The sequence below is a fragment of the Zalophus californianus genome, chromosome 12 (assembly GCF_009762305.2).
Source record: "Zalophus californianus isolate mZalCal1 chromosome 12, mZalCal1.pri.v2, whole genome shotgun sequence".
NCBI lineage: Eukaryota > Metazoa > Chordata > Mammalia > Carnivora > Otariidae > Zalophus > Zalophus californianus.
The window spans coordinates 61,245,539-61,271,994 of NC_045606.1; the positions used below are offsets into that span (position 1 = coordinate 61,245,539).

The 26,456-nt window shown below is 51.9% G+C and overlaps 1 protein-coding gene across 8 annotated transcripts in view; it reads left to right on the plus strand.

Annotated features, from left to right (window-relative positions):
- Positions 1 to 23,668, plus strand: part of ADCYAP1R1 (ADCYAP receptor type I) — a 56,985-nt gene extending 33,317 nt beyond the window's left edge. For 3 of the 8 annotated variants that reach the window (XM_027574431.1, XM_027574433.1, XM_027574434.1), the window contains 8 exons: positions 259 to 412; positions 840 to 900; positions 1,450 to 1,519; positions 5,225 to 5,316; positions 12,256 to 12,339; positions 15,724 to 15,853; positions 17,215 to 17,256; positions 18,845 to 23,668. In XM_027574431.1, the coding sequence (XP_027430232.1) occupies positions 259 to 412; positions 840 to 900; positions 1,450 to 1,519; positions 5,225 to 5,316; positions 12,256 to 12,339; positions 15,724 to 15,853; positions 17,215 to 17,256; positions 18,845 to 19,033 (822 nt within the window). In that variant the 3' untranslated portion in view covers positions 19,034 to 23,668. The remainder of the gene's footprint in view (positions 1 to 258; positions 413 to 839; positions 901 to 1,449; positions 1,520 to 5,224; positions 5,317 to 12,255; positions 12,340 to 15,723; positions 15,854 to 17,214; positions 17,257 to 18,844) is intronic. The other 5 variants (XM_027574429.1, XM_027574430.2, XM_027574432.1 and 2 more) reach the window with 4 other exon arrangements.
- Positions 23,669 to 26,456: the final 2,788 nt, after the last annotated feature.

The following is a 26,456-nucleotide window of genomic DNA, read 5'->3' on the forward strand; positions in this document are numbered from 1 at the left end:
CCATCCTTTTCTGACACATGTAGAGTTGCCTCCATGGGCAGCTTCGACTCAGAATCACAGGATGCTGCCATTTTTAACTCTTCGAATCCAGGAATGTGGAGTCTTTTAGATCCATGGGATGTTTGAGCCCAAGCATGCCAGAGCTGAAGGGCCCTCTGGTTTCTCCCTGCTCCTGCTGGGCAGGACTTTCAGGGCTGGGGGTGGGGGGGCAGCAGAGGGGGCTTCCGGCCTCCCTCACCCTCCCCACCCTCTCCGCAGGTGGAATGCAAGGCCATAATGGTTTTCTTCCACTACTGTGTCGTGTCAAACTACTTCTGGCTGTTCATCGAGGGTCTGTACCTCTTCACCCTGCTAGTGGAGACCTTCTTTCCTGAGAGGAGATACTTCTACTGGTACACCATTATAGGCTGGGGTAGGTCACTGGCTGTGGCCCGGACAGACTCAGGCCTCAAGGCCAGGTACATCCTCGGTGCTGCTGTCAGGGAGTGTTAGGTCAAAGGAGGGAGGCGCTGTCTTTTCCCGTAGCAGATGCCACACCTCTGGTTCTTGGACCCTTTCTTGCTCTTCCTGCCCATAGAAAGCCCACCGTCTGGAGGATGTGACATGCTCGGGAATCCTGAGAAGTAAGATAGCCAAAGGCCTGGGGACCCCCAGGAGGCACAGGTGTGAGGGACAGTTAGGGTCCCCAAGACTCCAGGTCTGAAAGGGAGACCTGCCCCATGGGCCAGAACCCCCTGTTTGACTGGGGGACAGTGGCTCCCAGGGGCCCCAAATCTGAGGGGACCCCAGGGCCTGTTGGTTTTCCTGTTATCACCAGGCTCCTTTTTTTGTTCTCCCAGGGACCCCAACTGTGTGTGTGTCTGTGTGGGCTATGCTGAGGCTCTACTTCGATGACACAGGGTGAGTACGTGCCCAAGAGCCAGGGCCAGAGCCCCGAGTAGGTTCTTACAGGTGGGTCTCAGTGGCTGCCCAGCCTGCACCCCCATCCCCAGCCCCTGCCTGCACCCTGATCGCACCACGGGTGGACCCACCCAGCCACATCTCAGCCAGAACCTAGTGAGAATGTGCAAGGTTTTCAGAGTCCCTCTGTATTTCTGGGCCCAGCTCTGAGTGTCTGTTTTCCTTTTAGGGAGGGGAAGAAGGGTGTCGAGGGTGAGGTCACACCCTCACAATCCTGAAGGAGGAACATGGCCCTTGCCCAGGAGCCCATTGGTGATTCTAACTATGGGGCTTCACTCCCTGCCTTGACAGGGAGCAGAGGGAAGGACCAAGGCACCAGAAGAACCAGAACTGGGCTTGGGTCTGCAGCATGCCTGGAAACTCTCCAGCCAGCCCCTGGTCAGAGAGCTGCAGGGGCAAAGCGCCACAGTGGGGCCGGGGGCATTGGCTTGCAGGCTCCCAGACCTGAGCTTAATCTCTCTTCTTTCTCTCCGTCTGTCTGTCTTTCAGCTGCTGGGATATGAATGACAACACAGCTCTGTGGTGGGTGATCAAAGGCCCTGTGGTTGGCTCCATAATGGTGAGTATCCTTGGGACAGGGATGAGGAAGAGACGGGGGCCTGGGCAGAAAGCAGGAGAAGGAGACAAATACAGAGGTTACTGCACAAGCCAGCCTTCTCCTTTTTCCTGGCTACATTATATATGGCAACATGGATACGCTAGTTAAATGTGTTGGACATTTATATTTTCTCATTTTTCCTCATAATGAAAAATGCTACTAGGAGCAATTCTGTGCACTGTTTTGAGCATGAGCATTCCTTTCGACTAAATCTCTAGAAATGGAATTGATGGGTTGGAAAGCGTACCTCTTATCATTGTCTGTGCTTGTAACATCAATCATTTAAATTTTTGCTCAGGCTCCTGGGGGATAATGGTAGCTCATTGTTTTAATGTGAATTTCTCCATATTGCTAGCACAGTGAGGTACTTTTTCCCAAACATTTATTGACAATTTGTTTTTATTCTGATTATTACCTGTTTATTTCTCTTGCTCATTTCTCTTTTGCTTGCTTTGCTCAATTGTCTTTCTAATTGTTTGAAAGATAGTAACGCTTTATCTGTTAAGCATGTTACAAGTATATTTCCAAGTCTGCATAATTTTATACAAACTGTCAGGCTTTGTCTTTGTAAATTCTGAAACTTATTTCTCATTATGGAAGGCTTTTCCAATCCTAAGACATAAAAGTATTCTTAGTTGTTTTATAACATGTTTATGGATTGTATTATTATAGATATGTCCTGAATCTAGCTAAATTTTTATTGCTTTGTCTGATCTGAAATGTTATCTAATCATCTTTAGTTTCTTTTTCTCCCAGTAGATAGATATTCCACCCTTTCAATTATTTTTATTAAATAGACCCTTGTTTCTCAATTATGTTGAAATGTCACTTTATCATGAACATTCAGTATAGTCTACTTGTATTCTATGCTATGTTACTAACTTGTTTGGCTGTTTCCACGGTGAATGCCCCCCTAGTGCTAGTTATTATAACCTGGTAGCGGGTTTTGATATCTGGTATGTTAATATCCGCTTCTTTATTCTTCGTTCCTTCAAAATTTTCTTGTTCAGTCACTCTTTCAGATGAGCTGTCAAATATCCTTGTCAAGTTACAAAAAGAATGTGGTTGAGATTTTTAGAGAAATTGCATTAAATTTATAAATTAATTCAGAGAAGTGATTTTCTTAAAATATGGTGTCTTCCTCTCCAAGAACATGGCCTGATTCTCCATTTATTTAGTCTTTCCCATAGAGTCATTTTGTACAGCTTTTCCATTGTCTTATTCAATTTACCTTTAAAGTGTTTTCCAGTTTGGGTGTGTGCTGTGTCTGGAACTCATTCTATCATTGTATGTGTTAGTGGGTTATGGCTGGTGCATAGGGAAGCTGTTTGTTTTTGTGCATTTTTTCTTTTCTTGGTTACTTTTCTAAACTCTTAGTCGTTCCTGTCCCTTTTCGGTTGGTTCTGATGGGTTTTCTAGGAGGAAAATGATGTAATCTGTATATGAAAATAGTTTTACTCTTTCCAGTATTTATACCATTTATTCCTTGGTTTTATTTTATTTTATTTTTTTATAAAGATTTTATTTCTTTATTTGTCAGAGAGAGAGAGAGTGCGCCCAAGAAGGGGGAGTGGCAGGCAGAGGGAGAAGCAGGCTTCCCGCAAAGCAAGAAGCCCGATGTGGGACTTGATCCCAGAACTCTGGAATCATGACCGAAGCCGAAGCCAGATGCTTAACCGACTGAGCCACCCAGGCATCCCTATTCCTTGGTTTAGGGGTCATGAGGATGGTGTTTGCTATATAGATTTGAGCAGTCATTCTTCATTGAATTAGGAAAGTTTCTAATCCTGGCTCATTTTAGTGTGTATTTTAAAAATCAGGAAATCAAATGTGTTTTGGAAACATTTATTGGAGTGGTCCCTTCCCTTAGTGATGGACTTTTACAATTTCCAATTTTTCTTCTTCTGAACAATGCTACGATGGGTATATTCATGCATATCTGAGTATGTGTGAATATGTCTTTAGAATAACTATCTAGGAGTGGAATTTCTGGGACAAGGGTATGTACATTTAATATTTTCATAGATATCAAATGAGCAGAATACAAGAGTACTCATTTCTCATGTCTTTGTTGATGTTTTGATTATTGAACTATTCACCGATCTTATGGGGGTAAAGGTAGCTTACTGTTTTAATATGTTAATGTAAGAAATATTAGTAGACTTGGGTTTTTTTGGTTTTGTTTTTGAGTTTGTTTTTTTTTTTGCATTTCTGATATAAGCCTTTATGACCATGATCTCTTTGTTCTTTTAATGCACTACTAAATTCTATTTGTTAATATTTGGTTTATAGTTTTTGCATTGCTCTTTGTAAGTTCTCTAGTTGTGTGTGTGTGTGTGTGTGTGTGTGTGTGTGTATGTATTTGTATGTTTTCTTTGTTGTAGCAGAGTTTTGTTAGCTTGATAAGCAATTTGTGAGGTTGTCTTTTTATTTGCTTTTAAACAATGAAGTAGTCTGTAAATGACATCTTCCCTAAAGGTGTTGTGAAACTGGTCTGTAAAGTAATCTGGGCCCAATGCCTTTTAATGCACGCATCTTTGATTGCTTTTTAAATTTCTCCTAAGGTCATTTCTCTACTCAGATTTTCTACATCTTCTTGATTTGATTTTGTTTCTTTCAATTTTCCCATTTTGTTTTTCTCTTATGATTTAAAATATTCTGTACATCTGTTGTCCTCATTCTCATCCTTAAATTTATTTAATGGTATTTTCTCCTTTTGGATTTGACTAACCTATGCAGTGAGCAGCAGGTACTGTGCTGAATTCCCGGGACTGTTCAGGCCCTGGGCTGGTCGTGGGGAAGAAGACTTAGAGAACTGCCTTTGTGGAGCACGTGGAAACAAACCAACAATGCCAGACCCCAAAATAAAGTTTTTATCGATCAACTCCACTTTTCTCCCTATTTTTTATAATGAATTTTTATCTTTATTAATTTCCTTCTTGTGAAAGTAAAATGTGTGGCACTTTCCCCCTAGCTTTTGATTTGAATGCTTAGTTGTTTTATCTTCAGTATTTATTATTTTTTCATAAGTTAGTATCAAGCCCTACATTTTTTTTCTCCAGCTGTAGCTGCTTTGGCTACATTCGGAGGCTGTTGCCTTGTGGTCCTCTCCTTGTGCCTTGTTTCTATTTATTTGCTCCCCGTCCTCCCCCCCTTCTCACTGTTTAGAGAGATTTTCATCCCTGATCTTTTCTGAAGGTAAATGCTGTTCCTGCCATTCCCAGGCAGTCCTTTAATTCATAATGCTTATGGTTGTCCATTCTTGTTCCCCATGTTCCATTACCCTGAACTTGGAGTTTCTCCAGAGGACAGTTTCCACCTCTGCAGGAACCTCTTCTCTGTTTGGTATTGTTTTCCGTGACCCTGATCCTATTTGCTCTTTCTCTTCTAGAAATTGCCTACTCTTCTGGCTCACTCATGATAATCTTTCCTATTCCTCAGTACTTCTACGAAATTCTTTTTCTTCTATCTTTTCTGTCATTTTAGCAATAGTAAGTGGTGAGGTAAATGAGTGTTCTCATGCCACCATCTTGGATTATAAGTCTAGAAGGGATTTTGACTGGATTGTGGAGGGTCCTGTTGGGGCAATAACAGTCCAGGCAAAGGCAGGGGTGTGGAAAGTCTTTGCCCGGAATCATTTCCATCTACTTTTTCTTTGCTCTTCAGGTTAACTTTGTGCTCTTCATTGGCATCATCATCATCCTTGTGCAGAAACTTCAGTCTCCAGACATGGGAGGCAATGAATCCAGCATCTACTTGTAAGTACCATTATGTGAACACCATCATCCCTTCCAACAGCTGTGTGGGCCCTGCACTCAGGTCACAGGAGAAGGCCTAGGTTTTGCTGGCAGGGTAGACTAGCAGGGGCATTTCTTTCTGATTTCTTTCGGATTAAAGTGCCTTTAAAATGTAGTTGCCTGCCTATCCTTTAGCCAACCCAGTTGCTAATCTGCATGGTGATTACGTGGGAGGGAAGAGAGAGAGGATGAGACGGTCAGATCCTGTGTCCCACTAGGAATCAAGATGGAAAATACCAGAATCTGGTATTATCCTTAGGGTAATTAGGGTCTTAGCTGTTTAGTAGTTGGATTTCCTTTGGGGATTTGGGGACTATGGGAAGTTCATGAATGCCACTGGATGCACTGTTGCATGATGTCCCCACCACCAGTCCAGCATGTACAAGTCGCTCAACCCCCACTAGCAAGCCGGGTGGACATTTTTGCTGGTCTGGGTATTAGAAGGGGGGAGTCCTTTCTCTTCTCCACCTTCTTTCAGGGCAGCTCTATCTCTGGGTCTGGTCTTCCTCCTGCAACTCCCTCCTCCCTGAGCAGAGGGACAGTTGATATGTGTGAGATTGATGGGGTTTGCGGGCAACCCTTAACATTGAGTGTAGCATTTTCTCCATTTCCATGACCATTTGGCTTGTTTTCTACAAGTATTTTTGTAGTCACATCCCTGACAGCATGTCCCACTTGCTCTGTCAGCCTTCCCCCAGCCCTCCACCTGTTCTGAACCAGACTAAGTACCTTCTGTTTCACACATCTTGCCTGATGATCAGGAGAATGACCAGCTGGGTGTATGGGGTATGGGTACACTTCTGATGCCGGGGAGCAAGGTTGATCCCCTGTGGTTGGCTGGAAGGGCCAGATGGGCACAGAACATCGGAGCGCAGTCTAGGGTTCTTTCCGTGGGCAAGGTAGAAACCGTATGGTTTTCTACCTTGTTGCCTCCTCAGTTTTTTAAGAAGGGGGCGGATTAGAAGGGGCCGAGGTCTTCTCGTGGCATTGGTGGGGGATTGGTCCTGCCTTCATTGGTGACCCCATCCCAGGGGCTCAGAGCCTTGGTGGCTGCCAATGGATAAGTGGAACAGCAGAGAGACCCCAGCTGACCATTGTCCTGGACAGAAGGGGATGCAGGATCCACAGACCAGTCCCAGGTCCTTCCTCTCCTTGGGGCTTCCCCAGGGAGGCAGAGCTTGCCCTTGGTCTGTAGGTACAACTTGGGCACCTCCCCTTGTGGAAGTCCTTCCTGTGGGAGTGGGGGATCTGCCCAGGGCCTGGGTTGGTCAGCCTTGTTTTCCCTGCATTTAGGATGATTACATTACATTGGAAAAGACCCTCCACCTTTTTTTTTTTTTTGCTATCCATTTACTGTCTTTTTTCTTCCACGTTTTTGCAAGTTTTTACCAACCCATGCTTATATGTATGTGTTATGTCGTCAAAAATTGTTCATGCATATAAGTCATAAAGTCTCTGAGACCTGGCACTGGGGGGTCCGTGGGGCTGGCTCCCTGCAACTAACTGCCCTCGAAGGATCATCCTTGCCTTAGTCCCCAGAACCACAAAACAGGGCCCTTGTGCTCCCTTCACGTCCCCGTCTGGCGTCAGCCCTCCTGCCCTGGTGTCTGCTCCCACGCGGTTATTTCAGACATCTGAGGCTAGCAGTAGCCAAGCCGGCCTCTTCTCTCCTTTGAGCTCTAGCCTTGGTTCCCGCCACTCTCTGCTTCCTGGTAGGAAGTGTTTCTTCTTCTTCGGTTCCTGGGATCTCTTCTCTGGCAGGCTCTCCCCGCTTCCTCTCCCCCCGCCTGTGCAGGGATGCACACAGGGGCCCAGCTGCATCCTAAATAAGGACACTCCACGGCCCCTGACACACACTTCAGCTCAGGCAGCAAGAAGCCCCAGGGGCTGGTGGAGAGAAGGGTGGGGCTGGGAGCTTGCAAGTTACCACAGACCTGGAGCTGTAGGGTCTTCCAGGCTTCCTGATGCATAGACAAACGTTTGTCAAATGGTTTATACGTTTAAGTGCCAGTGTTTAAAGAACCAGCTAGTTGGTTTGCTTCCGTTGCTCGTCTGAAGCCCCAGAGATGGAAAGCTCAGATGTGGTCTCCAAGCCAGGGGGGAGGGCTCACGCGGGATAAGGGACCAACTTGATCCTATGAAATTTAGCAACATATGTGAGCATTTGCAGGGTCAGGGAGACCCAGTGAGGGATAATCAAAGTGACGATGCTGCTGGGGATTGCAGAGCTCCTAGCAGCACTTGCCGCTCAGTCCATGCACATTTAATGCTCAGAAACACCCGGTGAATCTGGTGGGCTGAGTCACCAACTGTTCAGGATAATCCCCATTTTACAGCTGAGAGAACTAGTTGTCAGTGAAGTGAAATGAATCCAGTAGGAACAGGCGAAGTCATAGCTCTGGTATAGCAGGGCCCTTGGCTCTAAGCTTGACTGCACCGTCTTTCCTGTCGTCCAGGAAGTTACAGATGAGAGATGGTGCTAAATAAGTGTATAAACAAGGCTTCCTGGAAGAAGAAGCCCCAGTGGGATCCAGCCTTGTAGAGAACTGCCCCACCCGGAGTGCGCTGGGCCCGGGAGGTGTCTGCTGTCGGAGAGGGGAGACTATGGGGGGGATGGGAAGGGGCAGGACCTGGTGGAAGAGGAGGTTTCAGGGCAGTGCCCGAGTCCCCTTGGGCCACCAGAGGTATGCGCGGGGCTGAGAAGCCCCTTCAGATCTGCCCACAACAGCTTTCTGGTTTTTCCCTCTGTTTCCAGAACAAATATAAGCCTGGGAGTCCCCAAGAAAGCCCGAGAGGACCCCTTGCCGGTGCCCTCAGACCAGCATTCACTCCCTTTCCTGTAGGTTGGTTCTAGCTGCTCAGATGATAAGGGTTTGAGACATGGCTTCTGTTGGGGGCTTGGACCCCCGCAGGGGGCGGCGGCGCTGAGCCACCCATGCCCTCACCTGATGCTCCTGACAGAACGAGGGGCTGGCCTCAGGCCTTGGGCAGTGGCCAGGCATGGAGCGTGGGCCTGGGTCAGGGCTTGGCCTGTGCTCTGGCTCCCTTTGGTCTGGGGTGGGGGCTAGGGCTCAGCCTGAGGCTGGGGTCAGGGTTAGTCGGCCCTTTCCGGCCCTTAGCTCTGTGAGAAGCCAGCTGGCTCAGAAAGGGGAGAGTGAGCTTCCCGGGCGGGCACCGAGTGTGCTGAGACCGCCTGCCTCCAGGAGCTGGCTGTCCTCCCAGCGGTCTCCCCGATGCAGGATGGGCGTGGGAAGCCACCTCTTGGCTCTGAGGTGGGGGAGGGAAACCCCACACGTATTTCCCTTGGGGACCTCACAGAGCAGATCTGCATGGCCTCTTGGGGTAAAGGAAGGAGAAGGGAAGAGACACTGTGATGTTGATAGTCAGCAGGGCTGTTTCATACCCGGTGTCTGAAGGACGGCACCGACTCTAAAGACAGGCTCTGTCATGGCAAGAAATGCAGCCAGGAAGCTGTCAGTCCAGGAACTCAGCCCACAGCCTAAGGCCTCCAGTTCACGTGGGGCTCCATTTTCCACTTCCAAAGCACCCCTCCCCTGTCTAGGAGCACCCCATCCTCACAACTCCTGTTAAGGATCAGCAGCGGGGAATGGTTACTCCTGTTTTGCAGATGGAGAAACTGAGGCCCAGAGATGGAAAGTGGTACCACCTGAGACCACCCAGCAAGTCAGAGTCTAGACAAAGCCTTGAGCTCAGGCGCCCTGACTGCCTGGCCCCGCCAGGCTGGGGAGGGGGCACAGAGCGTGAGCTTGTCCTCAGTGGTGGGGGAGGAGGTAGCAGTGGGCAGGGAAGCTCCAAGATCTACTGAGCTGAGCTTCTGGTTTGGAGTACCAGTGTGGTGTGCAGTGCTTCCCTGGGCACTGGGCCAGGGTTCCGGGGGTATACACCATCTTAGTACCACGAGGGACCCCATGGGGAAGGTTCAGTTCAGACTGAGATGTTCTGCAGGCCTGCCAAGTGACCCAGTGCTGCACTGATCACTAGGAGCAGGGCGGAATAGACAGGGGTGCTGCCCTCCAAGAGCTCCCCCACAGGGGTCTCTGTCTAGCATTCTGTCGGGTATTCCCTGGGGCTACGTACAGCCAGCCCGGGTAGCTCTGCACACGAAAAGCACCAGAGCATCCATGGAGGTTAGCCTGTGACCAAAGCGGGGATCGAAGAAACCATGTGCTTCCTCCCTGGGTTATAGACGGGAGTGCTGAGACCCAGAAGTGGCTTTGACCTTCCTGCAGATACACAGCAAAGCCTTGGCAGAACCAGGCCTGTGAGCCAAGGCTCCCTGGTTTCCAGATGGAGGCACGGGCCCTGTACCTGCTGTGGGGATCTCCAGCCTTCCGATCCATTCCCACCCAGCATCTTTGCCTGTTTCTTATCTTCCCTTGGGTCCAAATCAGAACTGAGCTCACCAGCCAGTCTAGGGTTATGTCTTCCTCTTGATTAAATTCCTTTCCCCTTTTGCACCAGTCGTAGTAACATTTTAGAGGTTACAACATCTCTGCCTTTGTCACACCTGTCTCTGGCTTTTCTGCCACCCTTTTGTATTCTTTTCAGTGGGTCCTTTTGCACAGAGCCATTGAAGTTTTGGGAGAAGTGGAGTGTTTGGGAGGAAGGGCACTTACCTTTGTCCCTAGATCCTTCTCCTGAGAGCCCTCCCAGGCATCAGCCCCCCTCCCCTACTTTGTCCTGCCCCTCCCATCAGAGACCCACATCTTTACCGGGGGTCTGATCTCCCAGCTCACTTGCCACTAAGTGGCCTTTGGCATACTCTGAAGAAATCAGAGGAGTCTGTGTTTACTGTGGCCAGGGCCCAGGAAGGGCAGGGACAACCCTTTGGGAGCTCAAGGAGGAGCCGTCTCAGAGGAGAGCAGCTGAAGCTTTAGAATTCAGGGTGAGGGCTTAAGCCTGGCACGTAGGGGGCTGCACCTGAGGTTCGGGCTCTCAGGCTCCTGGGCGCCAACCAGGCCACGGTTGAGGAATCAGGCCACTGGCTATAGGAGAAAGTAGCCAACCTTTCGATCTGGGCCAGGCAGGGATAAATCTGGAGACAAGAATGGCTCCCATTCCTGAATGTCCAATTAAGTTCTTTTAAGTTGTGAGAAAAACACTTACACGTGTCCATCCATTTCTTCGTATGTATATGAAACAGACCTCTGACATTCACTGAGGACACATGAAGAAACTTCTCAAATACATGACTTCCTCACAACAGTGCTTCTCAAGCTTTGAGTTGTCTGTGGATCACCTCAGGACCTTGTGGAAAGGTGGATACTGAGTCTGCAGGCCTGGGGTGGCACCTAAGATTCTGCATCTCTAAGAAGCTCGCAGGTGGTGCTAATGCCGCTGGTCTGGGCGGGAGAGCATCATGCCATCCCCTCACATCCCACATCTGTAAGGTGGGCCAGTAGTGCCCACCCCACCGTGCGGTGTGAACCAAGGGGTGCCAGTTTTTAAACGAAAACCATGCACTTGACAGAGGCAAGGGTCCTGGGGGGACCTCGGCTTGCCTCATCTTTTAAGTGTGTGACTGATTCTTGCCTCAGCAAAATGACATGTCTGCACATGTCAAGGCCCTTCAGACTTACTCTCAAAGAGCCGGAATCACAAATTACGAATCGGTGAAATGCCCAAGGTCTGGTCTCTTTGTGTGTCTCTGTTCCCATGTGCGTTAGATCCCCTCAGCTCAGGTCACCTGCAGGTGCTAGGGGCTCCATGCCACATGGTGCCCGAGGAGGGTTTGTGGAGGCCGCCACTCTTCTGCCGTCTGATGAGGTGACACAGCCTTCGATCCCGGAAGAACATGCTTATGAGAGAAGGAAAAGAAGTTTCTGCAGCTTGTCCCCACCCAAGCATAAGCAGGACCCGTGAAGAGCTAGAACAGATGGAAATTCACCCTGACTTCTCTGAGGAAGTAGAAGCTCTGTGCCTCACCCAGTGGAATATAGAGCAAGCCTTTCACCCGGGGCTCCCCTGTGGACGCCTCCTTTAAGATGATTTGTTTCTGCAGGCAGTGGGCCAGTGCCCAAAACGTGCCCCTGTCAGCCTTCAGCCCCTGCCTGTTGGACTTTGATCAGGAAGTCTAGCCCAGCACCGTGCCGTAGAACTTTCAGCAGGGATCGACATGCCCTAGACCATGCTGTCCAATGTGGGAGCCACTAACTACGTGTGGCTGTTGAGCCCTTGCGATGTGGCTAGGGTTACTGAGGAAAGTGGATTTCTAATTTAATTTAATTTTAATTCAAATAGCTGCAGATGGGTCATGGCTGTCCTATTGGATAGCGCAGATTTAGGTTAATTAGCCATCTCTTCCATCCATCCCACCTCTGTTGCCCCGGTTTGCCCACGCTGAGCTGCCTGGGAACTCAGAGAGGAGGAAGTCCAGGCGGAAGAGCGAGTGATATAGAGGAGAAAGACCAGTGAACACCCAAGGCCAGAACTGGCCTGATTCAGGCTGGGTCAGCCCAGGCATGTGTTTCCAGCTGCCCATCTTGCCGAGGGACCTCCGGCAAGGCCGTGCTCTGAGCCTGGCGCTGACTCAGTGGACAGCTTCCAGGCCCCTGCTTGAGACCCAGGCCTGCCCCCACCTTCAGAACACACGTGCCCTCCAGCTCCCCTTACCTGCTGTGGACCCAGTGCGAGTGCTTGCTGTGTGCGTATGTCTCCATGCACACACCCGTCCACGTCTGGGCATGCGTTTCTAGGTCCAGAGCTGACCATGTCTTGGCCCCTGGCTTCCTCATTCTCTTCCGTGTCACCGCGCCCGCCCTGTCTCCGCACCTGGGCTCCTCTGCCCTCCCCTGAGCCGCGCGTCGCTCTAGGTCCACCTCAGTTCCTTCATTGCCCGATGCCCCCAGCTGACAGAAGTGCTGATCTTGTCACACCCAGCAGCTGCGTGCAGAAATGCTACTGCAAGCCACAGCGGGCTCAGCAGCACTCCTGCAAGATGTCAGAACTGTCCACCATAACTCTGTAAGTGTGCGTGGCGTGGCTGTGGCCGGGAGTCCTGGAGGGGAGGGGGCCGCATGCTGCCGCCACCGGGAGCTTGCACCTGCCGGCTAGCTGGATGAGGGCACAGAGCGAGCTTTCTGCGCTGTTGCATGTTGGTGTCTGTGTGTCTTGTGAGTTCTCTGCAACCTCAAGCCATCGGGGCGGGGTGGTGGGGAGGTTGTAGGGACGGAGCTGTGGGCCCGGTGGGAGCAGCGGGGCTTGCCTGGCGCGGAGGCCAGGAGGCCTCCTTGCTGCTGCCACGATATGTGGTTTTCCCTGAATCCCCCACTTCTCTGGGCTTCAGTCTTGGCAACCACCACATTCTTTCTAAGAGCCTTAGAGCTTGAGTTCCTGTAGACTGATCCCCTGCGTGGGACAGGACCCTCACCCCAAGGAACGTCCCTCACACTTCGTGTGCCAAGTGGCTTAATCCCCACAGTGACCCTGTGAGGTGGGTCCTTGCAATAACCTCATTGTACAGATGAGAGAACTGGACACAGAGAGGGGAAGTACTCACTCAAGGTCACATCCCTGGCCGGGTAAGGATCTGAACCCAGGGAGTCCTCAGCACTAAGGCCCCAGGGCATCTCAAACTGAAGACCAGTCTTTGCTTGGAAATTCCTTGAAGTGGGGGAAGCCCACCATAATTTGGGCAGCTCTGACCATCAGAAGCTCTGCCTTGTGTTTTTTAGGGCTCTTCTGCCCATCGATGCCTCCCTGGGGCAGAAGGACAGAGGCCGAGGCCTGTGTCACCGTCTCCGTGGCTTAATCAGATTGTAGGGTAATTCTGTGACTGTCTTCAAAGGGGTCCCTAGGCTCACACCACGTGTCCCCATTCCAAGGCCTCCGGTCAGCTCTGAAGTGTAGAGGTCCCAGAACTTCGGACCCTCTTGTCTGCCCCTCCCCACTTCCCTATCTACCAAAGGGGTGACTGGGATGCCCTGGGTCCCTGGCAGAAGTTCCCGACTATTCCAGCGCTGCTGCAGAGCCACCAGGGAGGGAAAGTGTGGCCCTTGCTGCCATTTGCCACCTGGCCAGGGACTGGAAGGGCCTGAGCTCATGTCTGGAAGGTCCCTGCTTCTCACACACTGAACCCATCCATCCACTCTCCCCTGAAAGCTAGAGAGGTTTGGCCTTTTGGTTTCCAAGAACTGTCAAACTGCAGGGACGAATCCCTGCAAACAGGTCCGTGGAGGGAGGGAGGGAGGGAGGGAGGGAGGGAGGAGGGCAGGGACCACAGGCACATCCCAGGGCCACCTTTCCTCCCGAGCCCCTTCACTTAAAGTTTTTTTTTTTTTTTTTAAGATTTTATTTATTTATTTGACAGAGAGAGACACAGCAAGAGAAGGAACACAAGCAGGGGGAGTGGGAGAGGGAGAAGCAGGCTTCCCGCGGAGCAGGGAGCCCAATGCGGGGCTCGATCCCAGGACCCTGGGATCATGACCTGAGCCGAAGGCAGACGCTCAACGACTGAGCCACCCAGGCGCCCCTTCACTTAAACTTTGCTTGTAAGGTAGCCGCTTCGGGCAGGGTCATAGAGGGGCCCGCAGGTACCCACGTGCCTGCGTTTCCAAGCCACCTGCCACTTCTTTCTGGGCTTTCGTTCTTCAGCCATCACCCCCTGCTGCCTCTGCTGCCGGCCGCGGGGCACACGGAGGTGAGCAGGGCCCGAGCCCCGGGTCACAGTCAGGTTTCAGAACGCTGGGGCTTTCCCATGGCCTGTGTGTTCGTTTGTCCCTTCCTGGGCAGGCGCCTTCTGAGTGTGAGCCCCCAGCCGGGCACGAGCTGGGCGGGGGAGGTAATTGGTAAAGGCAGCACCATGCCCACCTTCAAGGAGCCACAGTCTGAGAGTGGACAGACCACTTGAGGACCACACCTGGGCTCAGAGTGGGACCTGCTCGCATCCGGTTGGCACCAGCTCTGGTCCAGGGCACCCGGCCCTGCAGAACTGGCTGCCTGTGGGCAGGGGTGGAAGGGGCGGGCGCCGGCCCGCGTGGGGCTCCTTGCTTCCAGGGCTGAGCCTTGGTCCACCTGAAGGTTTTCTTAGGCCTCTCCTCCCCCTTCCTCTGTGTCTTCTCTGCTTCTCTTTCTTCCTTCCCCCTCACTCTTTCCTTCTCTCTCAGTCGAAACTGGGAAGCCAAGGCCCTCACGCAGACCCCATGGATTCACCTTCTCCTGAAATCTGGAGGCCCCGCATTCCACAGAACATTGACTCCCAGAAAGGCTGGGATGGGGAAGAGGGCAGGGTACATGTGTAACTGTCCCAAATCAAAGGACCATCCCCCCACCCCCCACTGCCCACCCCCATGGACAGGAACTGAGAGGGAGGGGAGCCGGACCTCCCACTTACCACCCCCACTCCGATGGCCCAGGGGGCACACCACACCTGTAAGGGCAGGGCTGGCTCTTCCAGAGATCCAGAGGGAGCCGGTACCCTGTGGTGGGCAAAGATGGGGTCCCACTCTTGGAGACCCTCTGGGAACACCCCTTCTAACAGAATAGGACCCACAAGTACATGCAATGTGGACCCTTTGGACTCCATACCATGGCTTCTGTGTCCCCGCCCCTCAGAGCAGAGCCCCACCTCACTGGGCCTAGTAGCCAATGGCAAGCAGAGGAATCCCAGAAGAGCAGCCTTCTGGACACAAGGAGGTCCCTTTGGCTCTATCTCTCCCTTCCCCCTCAAGTTCCAAGTGGACAGCCTCCTTTCCCTTGACTGTTTCCCAGGTGGTAGGTTCCTCTGGCTTAGTTGGTGCTTGTTTATTCCCAGAGTCGGTAAATCCTTCCTTGGATCCCTCCTGAGTCTCTCCTTCTCTGGTCCACCCCCTGTGCCCCCCACCCCCTCCCTCATCAGTACTCCCCCATCACTCTCCATGAGTGTCCCTGACAACCCGACTCAGAAAAAGCCACTGCCTCTGTGGCCCCCCAGGGGCAGCTCTTTTCAGGTACGTGGAACTTCCATCCAGAGCAGGAGACGATGTGCTTTGCTTGAGGGTCCATCATGTCACAAACCTTCTGAATTCCATATTGGTCCCAATTTCACTTTTCCCAAGGGTTTTGCACCTCCCACAAGGGGTGTCTGTAAACCACACACTCACATGTGCATTTTTAGTGGTTCTGCAGGATACTGACATGGCCGAGAGGGAGGGGATGTGGGCCCAGAACCTCCCAGGGAGTTCTGGAAGCCCTGCTGTGTTGGCCACCATCTCTCCCAGGCCCCATGCACTGGGAGAGAATCCTGAGTCTGTGGACAGGAGCCCTGGCTCTGGGCAAGAACGAGGAGCTGGGACTAGCATCTCTGCCTTCCAGGGCTCCAGTATCAAGACCTGGCAGCCCCAAGAGCACTGTCTTACTCTCTCCTGACAGACGGCTAGCCCGGTCCACCCTGCTGCTCATCCCGCTATTTGGAATCCACTACACGGTATTTGCCTTCTCCCCGGAGAATGTCAGCAAGAGGGAGAGACTTGTGTTTGAGCTGGGGCTGGGCTCCTTCCAGGTAGGTGTAGTGGGTATGACGGGGGCGGGGGGGAGCTCATGGGGAGCCAGGGCTGTGGCCCTTAACCAGCCAGTGGTTCTAAGTTCTTTAACCTAGGTTCAACCTTGCGTTTCCATCTCTGAAATAGCACTAGAAAGAAGGGAGCTGGGAGAGCCCCTTCTGCTGTCTACCCTGTGGGCTCCTATGAGAACACACACTGATATCTTCCTGTGGCTACATCTGGGTGTTTTGAGCAAGGCCTCCCTTGGGCTGCCCATCCCTCACCTTCAGCCTGGGGTGTGAGCAGAGTGCTCTCCAGTCCACATCCTGACTCCCAGCCTGTAGACCATGCCTCTTATGAGCACTGGAGCTCTGTCTTACCCATGTTGGGGTCCCCAGCACAAGACCTGGCCATAGAGAGCTGAAGATGTGGATGAGCAAACAGAAATATAAATGATCCAGGGAATAGCGTGTTGGGGCGACCATGAATCCATGCCTGAAGGCATAAGTACATGGGGTTGTGAACGTGTGAGTGAAGGAGTGAGCGAGTTGGTGTGAGGATGCCTAGTGAGTTAATGAACAGATGGCTGCACAAGTGGGTCAGTGAAGGCAGCAGTGACAACCTTGCGTGTCCCCAGATAGAGCACCTTGCCCTAACCCAGCTCTTTGATCCAGCTTCTTGATGGTCAGAAGCTTATTCAGTATATCTGACTTAATCCCTCCCTCCCCCAATTTTAATTCAAGGCCATTTTACTTGTTAGGATTCTTAGCCTGGTGAGGCTGGGAGTAGTGTGGACGCAGCCCCAGCCTGGGAGTCAGAGCCCAGGATTCCTATCTTAGCACAGGAATTCTAAATACAAAGAGTACATGTAAAGACCATATGCAGGGTAGCTAGCTGCCTACTCTGTGTCAAGCAATTACTCATGGTGTTTTTTGTATGCTGTGTATAAGAGTATCTGGCCAAGGAAGGGTGGGCTGGGGAGGGAGTGGGGATAAAGAGACAGGTCTGTTCTATCCTGGAGTGGTGCTGCCCTCAGGGTCCTGCAAGCTGGTTAAGGAGCCCAGAGAACATCCTGGGGACATCCAGGAAAGGCTTCTTGCAGAAAGTTGGATAGAGCTGGCCCTTGGGGATGGGAAGGATCTGACCTAGGGAATGTGAGATCCAAAGCCGGGGTGTAGCCAGTTGGCCTCCTGGGTGTGGCCATCTTGGTGCAGCAGAAATTTCCCATCTTACCACAGATTCCTGGGCAGGGGGCCCCCCATCCAGGTCATTGTATGTTTCTGCTTCCTGGTGTCATTCCCCATTTCCTCTGCTTCCTATGCTCCCTGTGCGCAAGGTCCCTTGCTAGCATGCTCAGGTTATTTTTGCTCTCTCTCCCTAGGGCTTTGTGGTGGCTGTTCTCTACTGTTTTCTGAATGGGGAGGTAAGATTCTGGCCCTCTGGCTTCATAGCAATGGAGGTGGGAATTGCTAGGGAGCAGAGAGGGGCATAGCCTGCTGCCCACCAGAGCTGATTCTCCTGACCAGGGCAATGCCAGGCTCCTGGGGGAGGGCAGCAGTGCTAGGGTCTCCTGTCAGCCTCCACCCTGTGCCAGAATCTCTCCCACATTGCCTGCTGTGCAAGGCATCAACTGGACCTGTAAAGGTGTCTCCTGCCTGGCAGGGCTTGCACTGTAAGACACACCTTAGTAAAGAGAAATGGAAAGAGGAAGGCCGAGGCACAGAAAATAGTACCTATAGTTTATGAGGCTGTGCCAGGCAGGGTGCTGAGTGGGGAGCTGCCCAAAGTTCAGCACTGACCCCAGCAGGCCCACCTGCCCGCCCAAACCCATCCCCTGTAGAGTGGGGATTCTGGGGACTTGGGAGAGACCCCGGGAGAGGCCTGAAACCTTCTCGCAGTTTCCATTTCCAGAGCTACGGTCTTAGGGCCTCCTGCTCCAGTCTGTTCGGGTGATGCTTTTGAATAGAGTCCAGAACAGAGGTGCTGGGACAGGAGTGGGGGCTGAATGAGGGAGACGGGTGTGGAGAGTGGGTAGGAGTCTTTGCACCTGTGCTTGGGTTGTGGCTGTGTGACCTCAGCAGGCGCTTCCCCTTTGTGCATCTGAGAAACAAGAAGTCTGGGTTCAGAGATTGCCAAGACAGCCTCCAGAAAGGTCAGATAAGGAGAGGCGATGGAGCCCGGCAGGGAGCGGCTGGGGGAGGCAGGGAGTGGGAGCATGTGGAGCTTGCCAGGAGACCTGTGGGGGAGGTGGCAGCTGGAACTGGAGGGCTGGGTGCTAGGACCACTCACTTGCAGTCGTGCAGTCCATGCTCCACGCAGAGGTGCTGGACTGTGGAGGGGGGGGTGTGGAGGCTGAAGCTGGCCATGCCCTGTGCATGCCATGCTAAGAGCAACGTGGGGGTGTGTTCACCCAGAGAGCACGTTAGTTAGCCATCCTCGAGCCTGACTGCATGTTGGAATCCCCGGGGAAGCTTTACAACATATGGATGCCTCACCCCAGAGATTTTGATGTCATTGTTCTGGGATATGGTCGGGGCATCTGGATTTGTAAAGCTCTCCAGGTAATTCTGATGCGCAGCCCACTGTTAATGGTCTGAGAAGGAAGGGGTGCTCCTTCCCTGATCTTTCTGCCCCAAGCACCTGCTTTTTAAGATTCCCTGAAAGATCCTGTGAGCTAGTCACTTCCCGAGGAGCGCCAAGGCCCGTGGAGTGAACAAGAAGCCATTCGAAGGCCTTGCTCAGGCAGTGACTTGGGAAAAGGGGCTAAGGTCAGCTCCTCAGAGGCATTCCTTTCCCATTGGTGGCCTGGAGGGCTGCGAGCTGCCATTTGGGTCGGTGGGTATTGCAGGAGGTGGCGGTGGCAGCCTGGGAGGGGCCCCGGCAGAGCAGTCAGGTAGATGAGGCTGGAGACGCTGTCTGCCCGGAAGTGACCACTGTCTGCCCGGAAGTGACCGCTGTCTGGAAGTGACTGCTGTCTGTCCGGAAGTGACTGTCCACGTTGCTCCCTGCAGGTGCAGGCGGAGATCAAGCGCAAGTGGCGGAGCTGGAAGGTGAACCGCTACTTCACCATGGACTTCAAGCACCGGCACCCGTCCCTGGCCAGCAGCGGGGTGAATGGGGGCACCCAGCTCTCCATCCTGAGCAAGAGCAGCTCCCAGATCCGCATGTCCGGCCTCCCGGCTGACAACCTGGCCACCTGAGCCCAGCCTCCCCTCCTTCTCTCCTCTATACACAGGCTGGGGCTGCGGGCAGGCGCTGGCCCACGCATGTTGAGCTTCTTTTCTCACTTCGGGCAGGCCCTGGGCTGGAGGCCGGGCTCCCCGAGGTGGGAGAAGGATGCAGGGCGCACTCGGGTATTGCCCTTCCCCGTTTGGCGCTAGCCCCATCCACCATGGGCCCCTGGGCCCTGATCCCAGACCTGTAAATACTCCACAAATTTTGGAAAGTTGTCTCATCCCTACCCCTTGACCCCACTGTCCCTGCTCATCTCAAGCAAGTCCCCAGCTTCACCCTACCCTGTTTTCCACCAGCCTTAGCGATCTCCTTGACCCTGTGAGTGAGGCCTTGCGAGCTGAGGCTGACGACCTTGCTTCGGGGGCGTTGGGGTGGGGCCTGCCCGACAGCCCCCACAGTGTCTGACTTTCAGTGTGGACTCCGAGTCTGCTTGCCACCTGAAGCCCTTCTCAGCCCTGGCCCAGTCCCTGAGGCGTGCCAGAGGTCCGGCTTGGGTACCCAGAGCATCCTTTAGTGGAGGTGAGACCTGAGCTGAGACTCCCTCATCCTCCACACCCAGCATCTTGGTGTCCAGGTGCCCAGGTGCCCAGCTCCTGGGTATCAGGGCGGTGGACAGCTCCAGGACTCTTCCAATCAGAGACTTCATTTTGGGTGTGGGGCTAAGGGTCCCAGAATATTCTGGTGCTCTTCATTTGGTGGAAGAAAAATTGCCAAGATCCAGCAATGTGGATGTGATTGGAAAGGAGATGGAAAGAGTCTGGAGGCCCGTGGAAGAAGACCTTCACTGGCTCCATTATTTTACTCCCGACTCGAGGTGGGCGGGGGTTCCTCTGGTAGCCTCCCTTCTACCCCTCCCATCCCCAGGCATCAGCTGCGGGAGTGAGAGACTCATGCCTCAGAGAGACTGCTCCTCACCCATACCTACCATAAGGAGCCCTCCCCCTCCTAAGGAGGAGCCCTAAGCCCTCCCCCTCCTCATTTCTCCTTAAGTCAAAGCCATGAATAGGATGAACCAGCCGCCTTCCTGTGATGTCAGTGAATCCTGAAGCACCTTACCTCCATGTGCCCGAGTCAGGGCCCCCAGGACCCTCAACCCTCATGGACGAGGAGCCCCAGCCACCAGCTCCTTGGGCTTGGGCTCAGCTACTGAACTGTCTCTGAGACCTTTGCCAAGACTTCCCTCCGTGTGTTCTTGACGTTGAATCTCCACAGACGCTGGAGTGGCCTAGGGCGTTGGGAGGGGAGCCACGCGCACCATGCCTGTTAGAAGAAGCTGCAGATGCAAGGCGTGGCAGCCCCCAGCTCCCCATTCTAGTGCTCCATTGCAAGTTGCTTGGCCACAGCCCCAAGAGTTCAAAACGGGGCAGAACTAAGTTGGGGGGAGGGTGGAAGAAAGTGCTAGAGTGCCATGGCCCGTGTGGGGGGCCCATTTCATTCCATGTCAACTTTCGGTGTTGTTCCTGTCCAAGTGTGTTTGCAGACCTGTTTCCTGATCGTGTTCTGGAATGCTTGGGGAACTTGGGTGGAGAGGGAATGCTGCTTAGCTTGGTTTTATAAAGAGGAAGGGGCCTGGGGGCCTGGCGGGTCCAGGTTTGGAGAGATCCTCGAGATGACTGGCGAAGGACTTAGTTGCATGGTTTAGAGATGAGCCCTGTGTCCTTGGCCAGTGAAGCACGGTGGACCCTGGGTCTTTGGCAGACCTAGAATCTGCCCCATTTGGGCTCCTACTGCTGAGACTGTGGACACAGAGCTTCCTGTTCGGGGGTCTCAGTTGCTCCATTTGTGAGATGCAGTGGCTTCTAAAGCTTTTCCAAGCTCTGCACTTCAGTAATTCTCCCGTTCAAAACTAAGCAGATAAAAGGGCATGCATCATTGTTAAGCGTATCACCTAAAGGTTTTGAAGTGTACATGTTTGTGTATATGTGGAGGGAGGGGAGAATGCCGTTTATTTGCCCTTTCTTAGAAAGGAAACATCTGTCTCTTCCATTGGGACACCACAGGGGAAGCTGGTGGGCTGGAGAGAGGGGTCATGCCAGGGACAATTGGACAGGGGCCTCGGGTGTGATGTGCAGATCCAGCTGTGTCCCTAGCCCGGGCAGGGTGCCAAGGCTACCTGGACAGTAGCCACCTCCAGATCCTAGGAGCGGTGCCCTGAGTGGACCTCATTTCTTCGTCCCCATCCCCACCAGCAGCTCTGCTTCACTGTGGAAAAAGAGACTTTGATTTTATACATACATCATCGCAAAACAGCAAAAACATCATCAGCCCAGAATCCCATGTTCTGTGCTGCCACCTGAGCCCTGGTTTGGATCCTTGTAGAGGTTCCAGGTTCCTGTTGGTTGGTTGGTTGGTTTTTCTATCTGAACGAATTATTGACCGTCGTGTGAACAGATGTACCCCATGTATTTTGAATGTTCCAGAAGGTTAGGCAGCTGGCCTGCAGGGTCATAGGCAATGGGGGGATAGCATAAGGTCTGGACAAAACCTTTCCCTCACTGAGTCTTTGTTCTCAAATCTGTAAAATGGGCAGTAGGACTAGGTGGTTTGTTTAGCCCACTGCGTCCCTGGAATTCTCTGTCTAAACGCCAGCCATCTACTTACTTGGGAATGGGCGCCAGGCAAAGACTGTTATTTGTCTGCCTGGGAAAAGGTAAGAAATGCTGGTGAGCAGGGAGGGGTTTGAGGGCTTTGGGAACGGTCAGGCTGGAGAGGAGTGGAGTTATCCTACTCCATGACTCTGGAAGATCATTACCAGGAGGGTTTATTTTTTTTTTCTTCCTTGTTTTATGCAATCCTAAAGGGCAACAGTCACCCAGGGGAGGCTGAGTTCTTCTTGGGATGAAGAGATTTTTCAACCTCTTTTATGAATGTTCCGCCAGGGGACAGAGCGTGTTAGGAGAGTCTCCAACACTGGGGGAAATGGGATTCCAAATTAGGGATGCTGAGGCTGTCAAGGAACCCTTGAGAGGAGAGAGTGTGTGATTCAGGGGTGGTGGTGGGGGGTTCAGTAACTTCTTGGTGGTCCCCAGCACTGGGGGCTTCTTAACTGCCTACCATACCTAAGGCCAGGCCACATTTTCTGTCTCAGTGGGTGGCTCTGTGACCCTCCTCAACCTATCCAGTGGTCTGCAGTGATTCCTCTTCTTACCCCCACCCCTCCCCAAACCAGTTTCTTTGGGGAACAGGGCCAGGGAGCTAGAGCTGGGCCCAGGGCTTGGAATACACATCATCACCCACCAAGTGTGCTGACTCACCTCTTCCATCTGACCCTTTCCCTTCCTGGAAGGAAAGCTAGAGAGAGGCTTTCTTTGTGATTCTGTGAGTACCCTTGACCCCCTCAAGGCCACTCCAAAGTGAAAGCAGTGAGTGCTTTGTCATCATCAATTCCTCCTTGCGCCCAGTGACCCTGGATGCCTGTCAGAAGAGCTCTGAGCAGGGAGTGGGGAACCTGGGCTTCTCCCAGCTTTGCCAGTGGCCTGCTGTTTGGCCTTGACCCCTTCCCCATATAGCTTTAGGGAGACTCACGAAGCACTAGAGCTGGGAATAACAACAGCTCTGCAGGTCAAACCTCCCCATTGGGCTGATGAGAAATCACTTACCGGCAGGTTTAGCATGGTGCCTGGACTGTGCTGGGATCCAGTATGCTTTACGAGCCCGACTGAGGCAATGGGCCCACCAGCATTTGTCCAGCCCTGTGCGTGAGCCGGAATAAAGCATCCATACAGAAAACATTCAGTCTTGCGCAAGAAAGGGGCTCTGGCTACAGAAGTTCTTAGGACTCCAAATTGCAGGAAGAGCAATGGAGTGGATGTGGCATGGGGTGAACCGTGTTCTAGCCTGGGGTTTTCTGCCTGCTCTGTGCTCCAAGACTCAGTCTCTCTGAGCCTCTGCTTCCTAATCTGAGAAATGGGAGGACATGATTTGCAATCTGCTCCCCAGCCCAGGATGAGGTTGAAGTGAGACATCCTTGTGTATAAAAGGGCTTTGGGAACTACACAGGTGTGGGCTGGTTACTAGGGTGAAGACCCCTGAAAGGGACCCCGTGCTGTTTGTCAACTGCTTTGAGCCATCCTGGGTTAACTTTTGCCCCATTTGTAAAACTACCAGCACTGGGGGCAGGGGGGAGGCCAGTGGGCTGTGATGGACACAGGAGGCCAGGCTTACCTCTGTCAACTGATTCAGTTTGCTCTTGGGGTTAGGAGGGGGAGAATTTCATGTGGGTGGTGATTTCTCTGTCACCTCCATGGGAATCCTTCAAGGATCTGGGACATTCCTCAAGTGGGCTATGTCCTCCTTTCTTCTTTCCCTAAATGTGAGGTCCTGGGATGTGTCTGTGCTTGGCCATTTTTGTCTTGTCTTATGTCCGTGTTCTGTGGTTTGCCCATTGTGAGGGCTAAAGTGGGCCAGTGCCCAGCATCCCAGAGGGGGCTCCAGGCTCACTTACAGAACCAGGCCCCCCTGTGTTTCATCTCCCACAATAAAGATAAACCCCGAAGACCTCACTGCTCCCGCTGCCGCCGTTAATGCTGTGCTCACAACCTTGCCCGGGATTTGAAGGATATCAACGTGCTGTAGATGACTCAATAAATGTCTTATCATTTTTCCTGGTGGCCGTAACTTGGCAGAAGTGGTGGGCAGGGAGGAGTGGAGGTGAAAGGGGAGGAAATCTGACCACCCCAAGTAATCCAATCCACACAGTCCTGTGGCCTTCTGGATTCCAAGGGGAAGTGTGAGAACAAGCATGAATGAGCTTAGAACTACGGGCTTGGAAGAGCAAAGCTGTGGCCTCAAAAGGACCTGCAAGGATCAGGCAAACTGAGTGGAATCAAGGCCTGTTGGATGTTTTGAGTGCCTAGAAATGGAAGTAATTCACCGCCGCCCCCCCCCCGCCCCGGTTTTTGATGCCCTGTGGCCTTATGTTGTTTTATGAGCATGGCTACCAGATACCTCAGAGCTTGCCTATATGAGCATTTCATTCCAGGTAAGCACAGGTGCAACATTGGCTGCCAGAGTCCCACCCCCTCATCTGGATATTCCGAGCCATCAGCCCATGCCAGACCAGTTAACCAATTCCAGGTAACCTCCATTTCCTCGAATGTCTACTGATTGTCATAACCTCCAGTGCCCATTTTTATATGAGTCAGAATTTACAGTTGCTAGCCACAGAAGATAATTTTGGCTGACAAATCAGAAAAGGGGCTTAGGGGAAAGATATTGGGCATCTCCTAGAGCTCTCTCGAGGCTGCAGAAACTAGCAAAACTGTCTCAAGCCTGAGCAAGCCACAGACCTGGTGACAAAGCTGCTGTCTGCTGCTGCCACCAGGCCAGTGAGGTCTCCTCTGTGCCAGGCACCCACCCTCATAGTTACCGGTTTTGAGAGCAGATGGCTTGGCTGCCATCTGAACCAGCAGATCAGATTCCACATGTAGCCTCTTTCCTCAAGGCTCTCACTTCTGAGTCAAAGCCTCACACGAGTCCATTGGGTTGGCTGTGTTCTGGTTGCAAAGGAGGCTGGAAATTTGACGTTTCTGGATTCTACCTTGGGGAAGTCAGGCTCCTAAATCTGGAAATTTTCTAAACTTAACAGTGGTATTTAAAAGCCTTAAAATAAAAATGCCCATTACAGCAGGCCTGAGGTCTACGGCTGTTGCAGAGCCAGCACCCTCCAGTGATCAGGTGGGCCACGATGAAGAAGTCAAGCCAATGAAAAGATAAATCCCAACCAGATAACATGTGAGCCCTACAACTAGAGAGGCCACTTGCCAAATGCACCAAGTGTCTAGTGGGGCTGTTCCCCAGCTGTTTCTGCTTCCTTGAGATTACCCCTGCTCTTTTCTCTCCAGGGCCACCTCTTCTTTGAACCCTAAAGGATATTACCAGGCTATATCATATGACCCACTTAGCAGATATCTTGAGCTGCTTCCAAAATGGAACCCATCCTCAATGGGTGAAAATCAATTTCTTTGCGTGTCAGACTGCTGACCACTCAGGCAGAAGATTTCTCTAGTATCTAGAAAAATATCTTCATTGGTTTGACCATGCTAAATTGAGGTTCTATAGATTTCATTCTTAGAGGGAGGTCATATTCAAGAAGCAAAGATAAGGAGCCAAAAGTAAGCTGAAAGCCTTGAATTCTATATTAGACTTGAATTTCTTGGCAACTGTAAAAACATCAAACTACTCAGTCTATGAACACTTATGAAATCCTGTCCTGTCTCTTCTGCCAAATCTGTCAACTATTCCAGCCCTCTTTCCTCCCAAGCCTCTTAAAAGAATGCCTTCAACCCTGGTTATGCCTGATGATGCTCTCTGCTACTCGTAGTGTGAGCAATTCCTCTCGGGTACCCAGTGGTTCTCAAGCGTTAGCATGCATCAGAATCACCTGAGGGGCTGTTAAAACACCGATTGCTGGACCCAAATTTCTGATCCAGGAGGGCTGAGGTAGGACCTGCCTGATAATTTGCATTTCTAAAAAGTTCCCAGGTGCTGCCACTGTAGCTGCTTTGGTCTGGAGACAGTACTTTTAAGAACCACTGTTCTGGACAGGCTACCAAGGACACTGGCTGGACATCACAGTCCCTTTTTGTGAACCTTGGACCTGGACAATGATTAGCCTCCTAAGAGGGGGAGGACAAGCACAGACATCAGCCCCATAAAATTTAATCGACTTCTCTTCCCAAGCCACTGTAATAAACATGCATCAGTTCTGGCCCACCCAGCCGTACTCTGGTCCTTTGTTGAGCATTTCTCATGTTTCCCATGGAAACTGGTTGGCTTCTAAGATTCCACTGCCTTCCAGATCACAATTCCCACAGCAGCATCCAAATGCTTAGGGGGCCCAGCCTCAGCAGGTGAAGTTGGATGAAATCCATTCAAGAAGGCTAGATACTGACCTTCTCTCCCTGTCCAAATAACCCCAGCCTTCAAAGAAACCGAGTGCCCATTCCAAAGCAGAAGCAAAGGTAAACTGAAAAAATATTCTGATAGCCATATATACTCATGGATGCCAGAAGACCCGTACAAAACCATAATTTACATCTATTCTGACTCATATAGACTTTCACATGGGGATTTGGGAGTGAGGTCCCACCAGCTCAATGGAAAGCGTCTTTGTTCTGGCCCTCTGGGCTTTCAGGGCACCCCTCTCAGTGATTCTCTCTTGTTCCCCTTTCCAGACATCCCCTACCCCCAGTTTATTCTATTCTCTTTACTTGCTTTCCTTCACCCTGAGTCCCTTCTCTTTGCCCTTGATCTAGAGACAGGCATGGCTTGGTGCTCAATGTTTTCCTTCAGATGATACCCTTTTGGTGTCCTTGTCCTTTGTCCCTGACACTTGAGAGTCATCTGTGGTTTTCTCCTTTTTAGACACTCTGTCCATGGGCAAAAGCA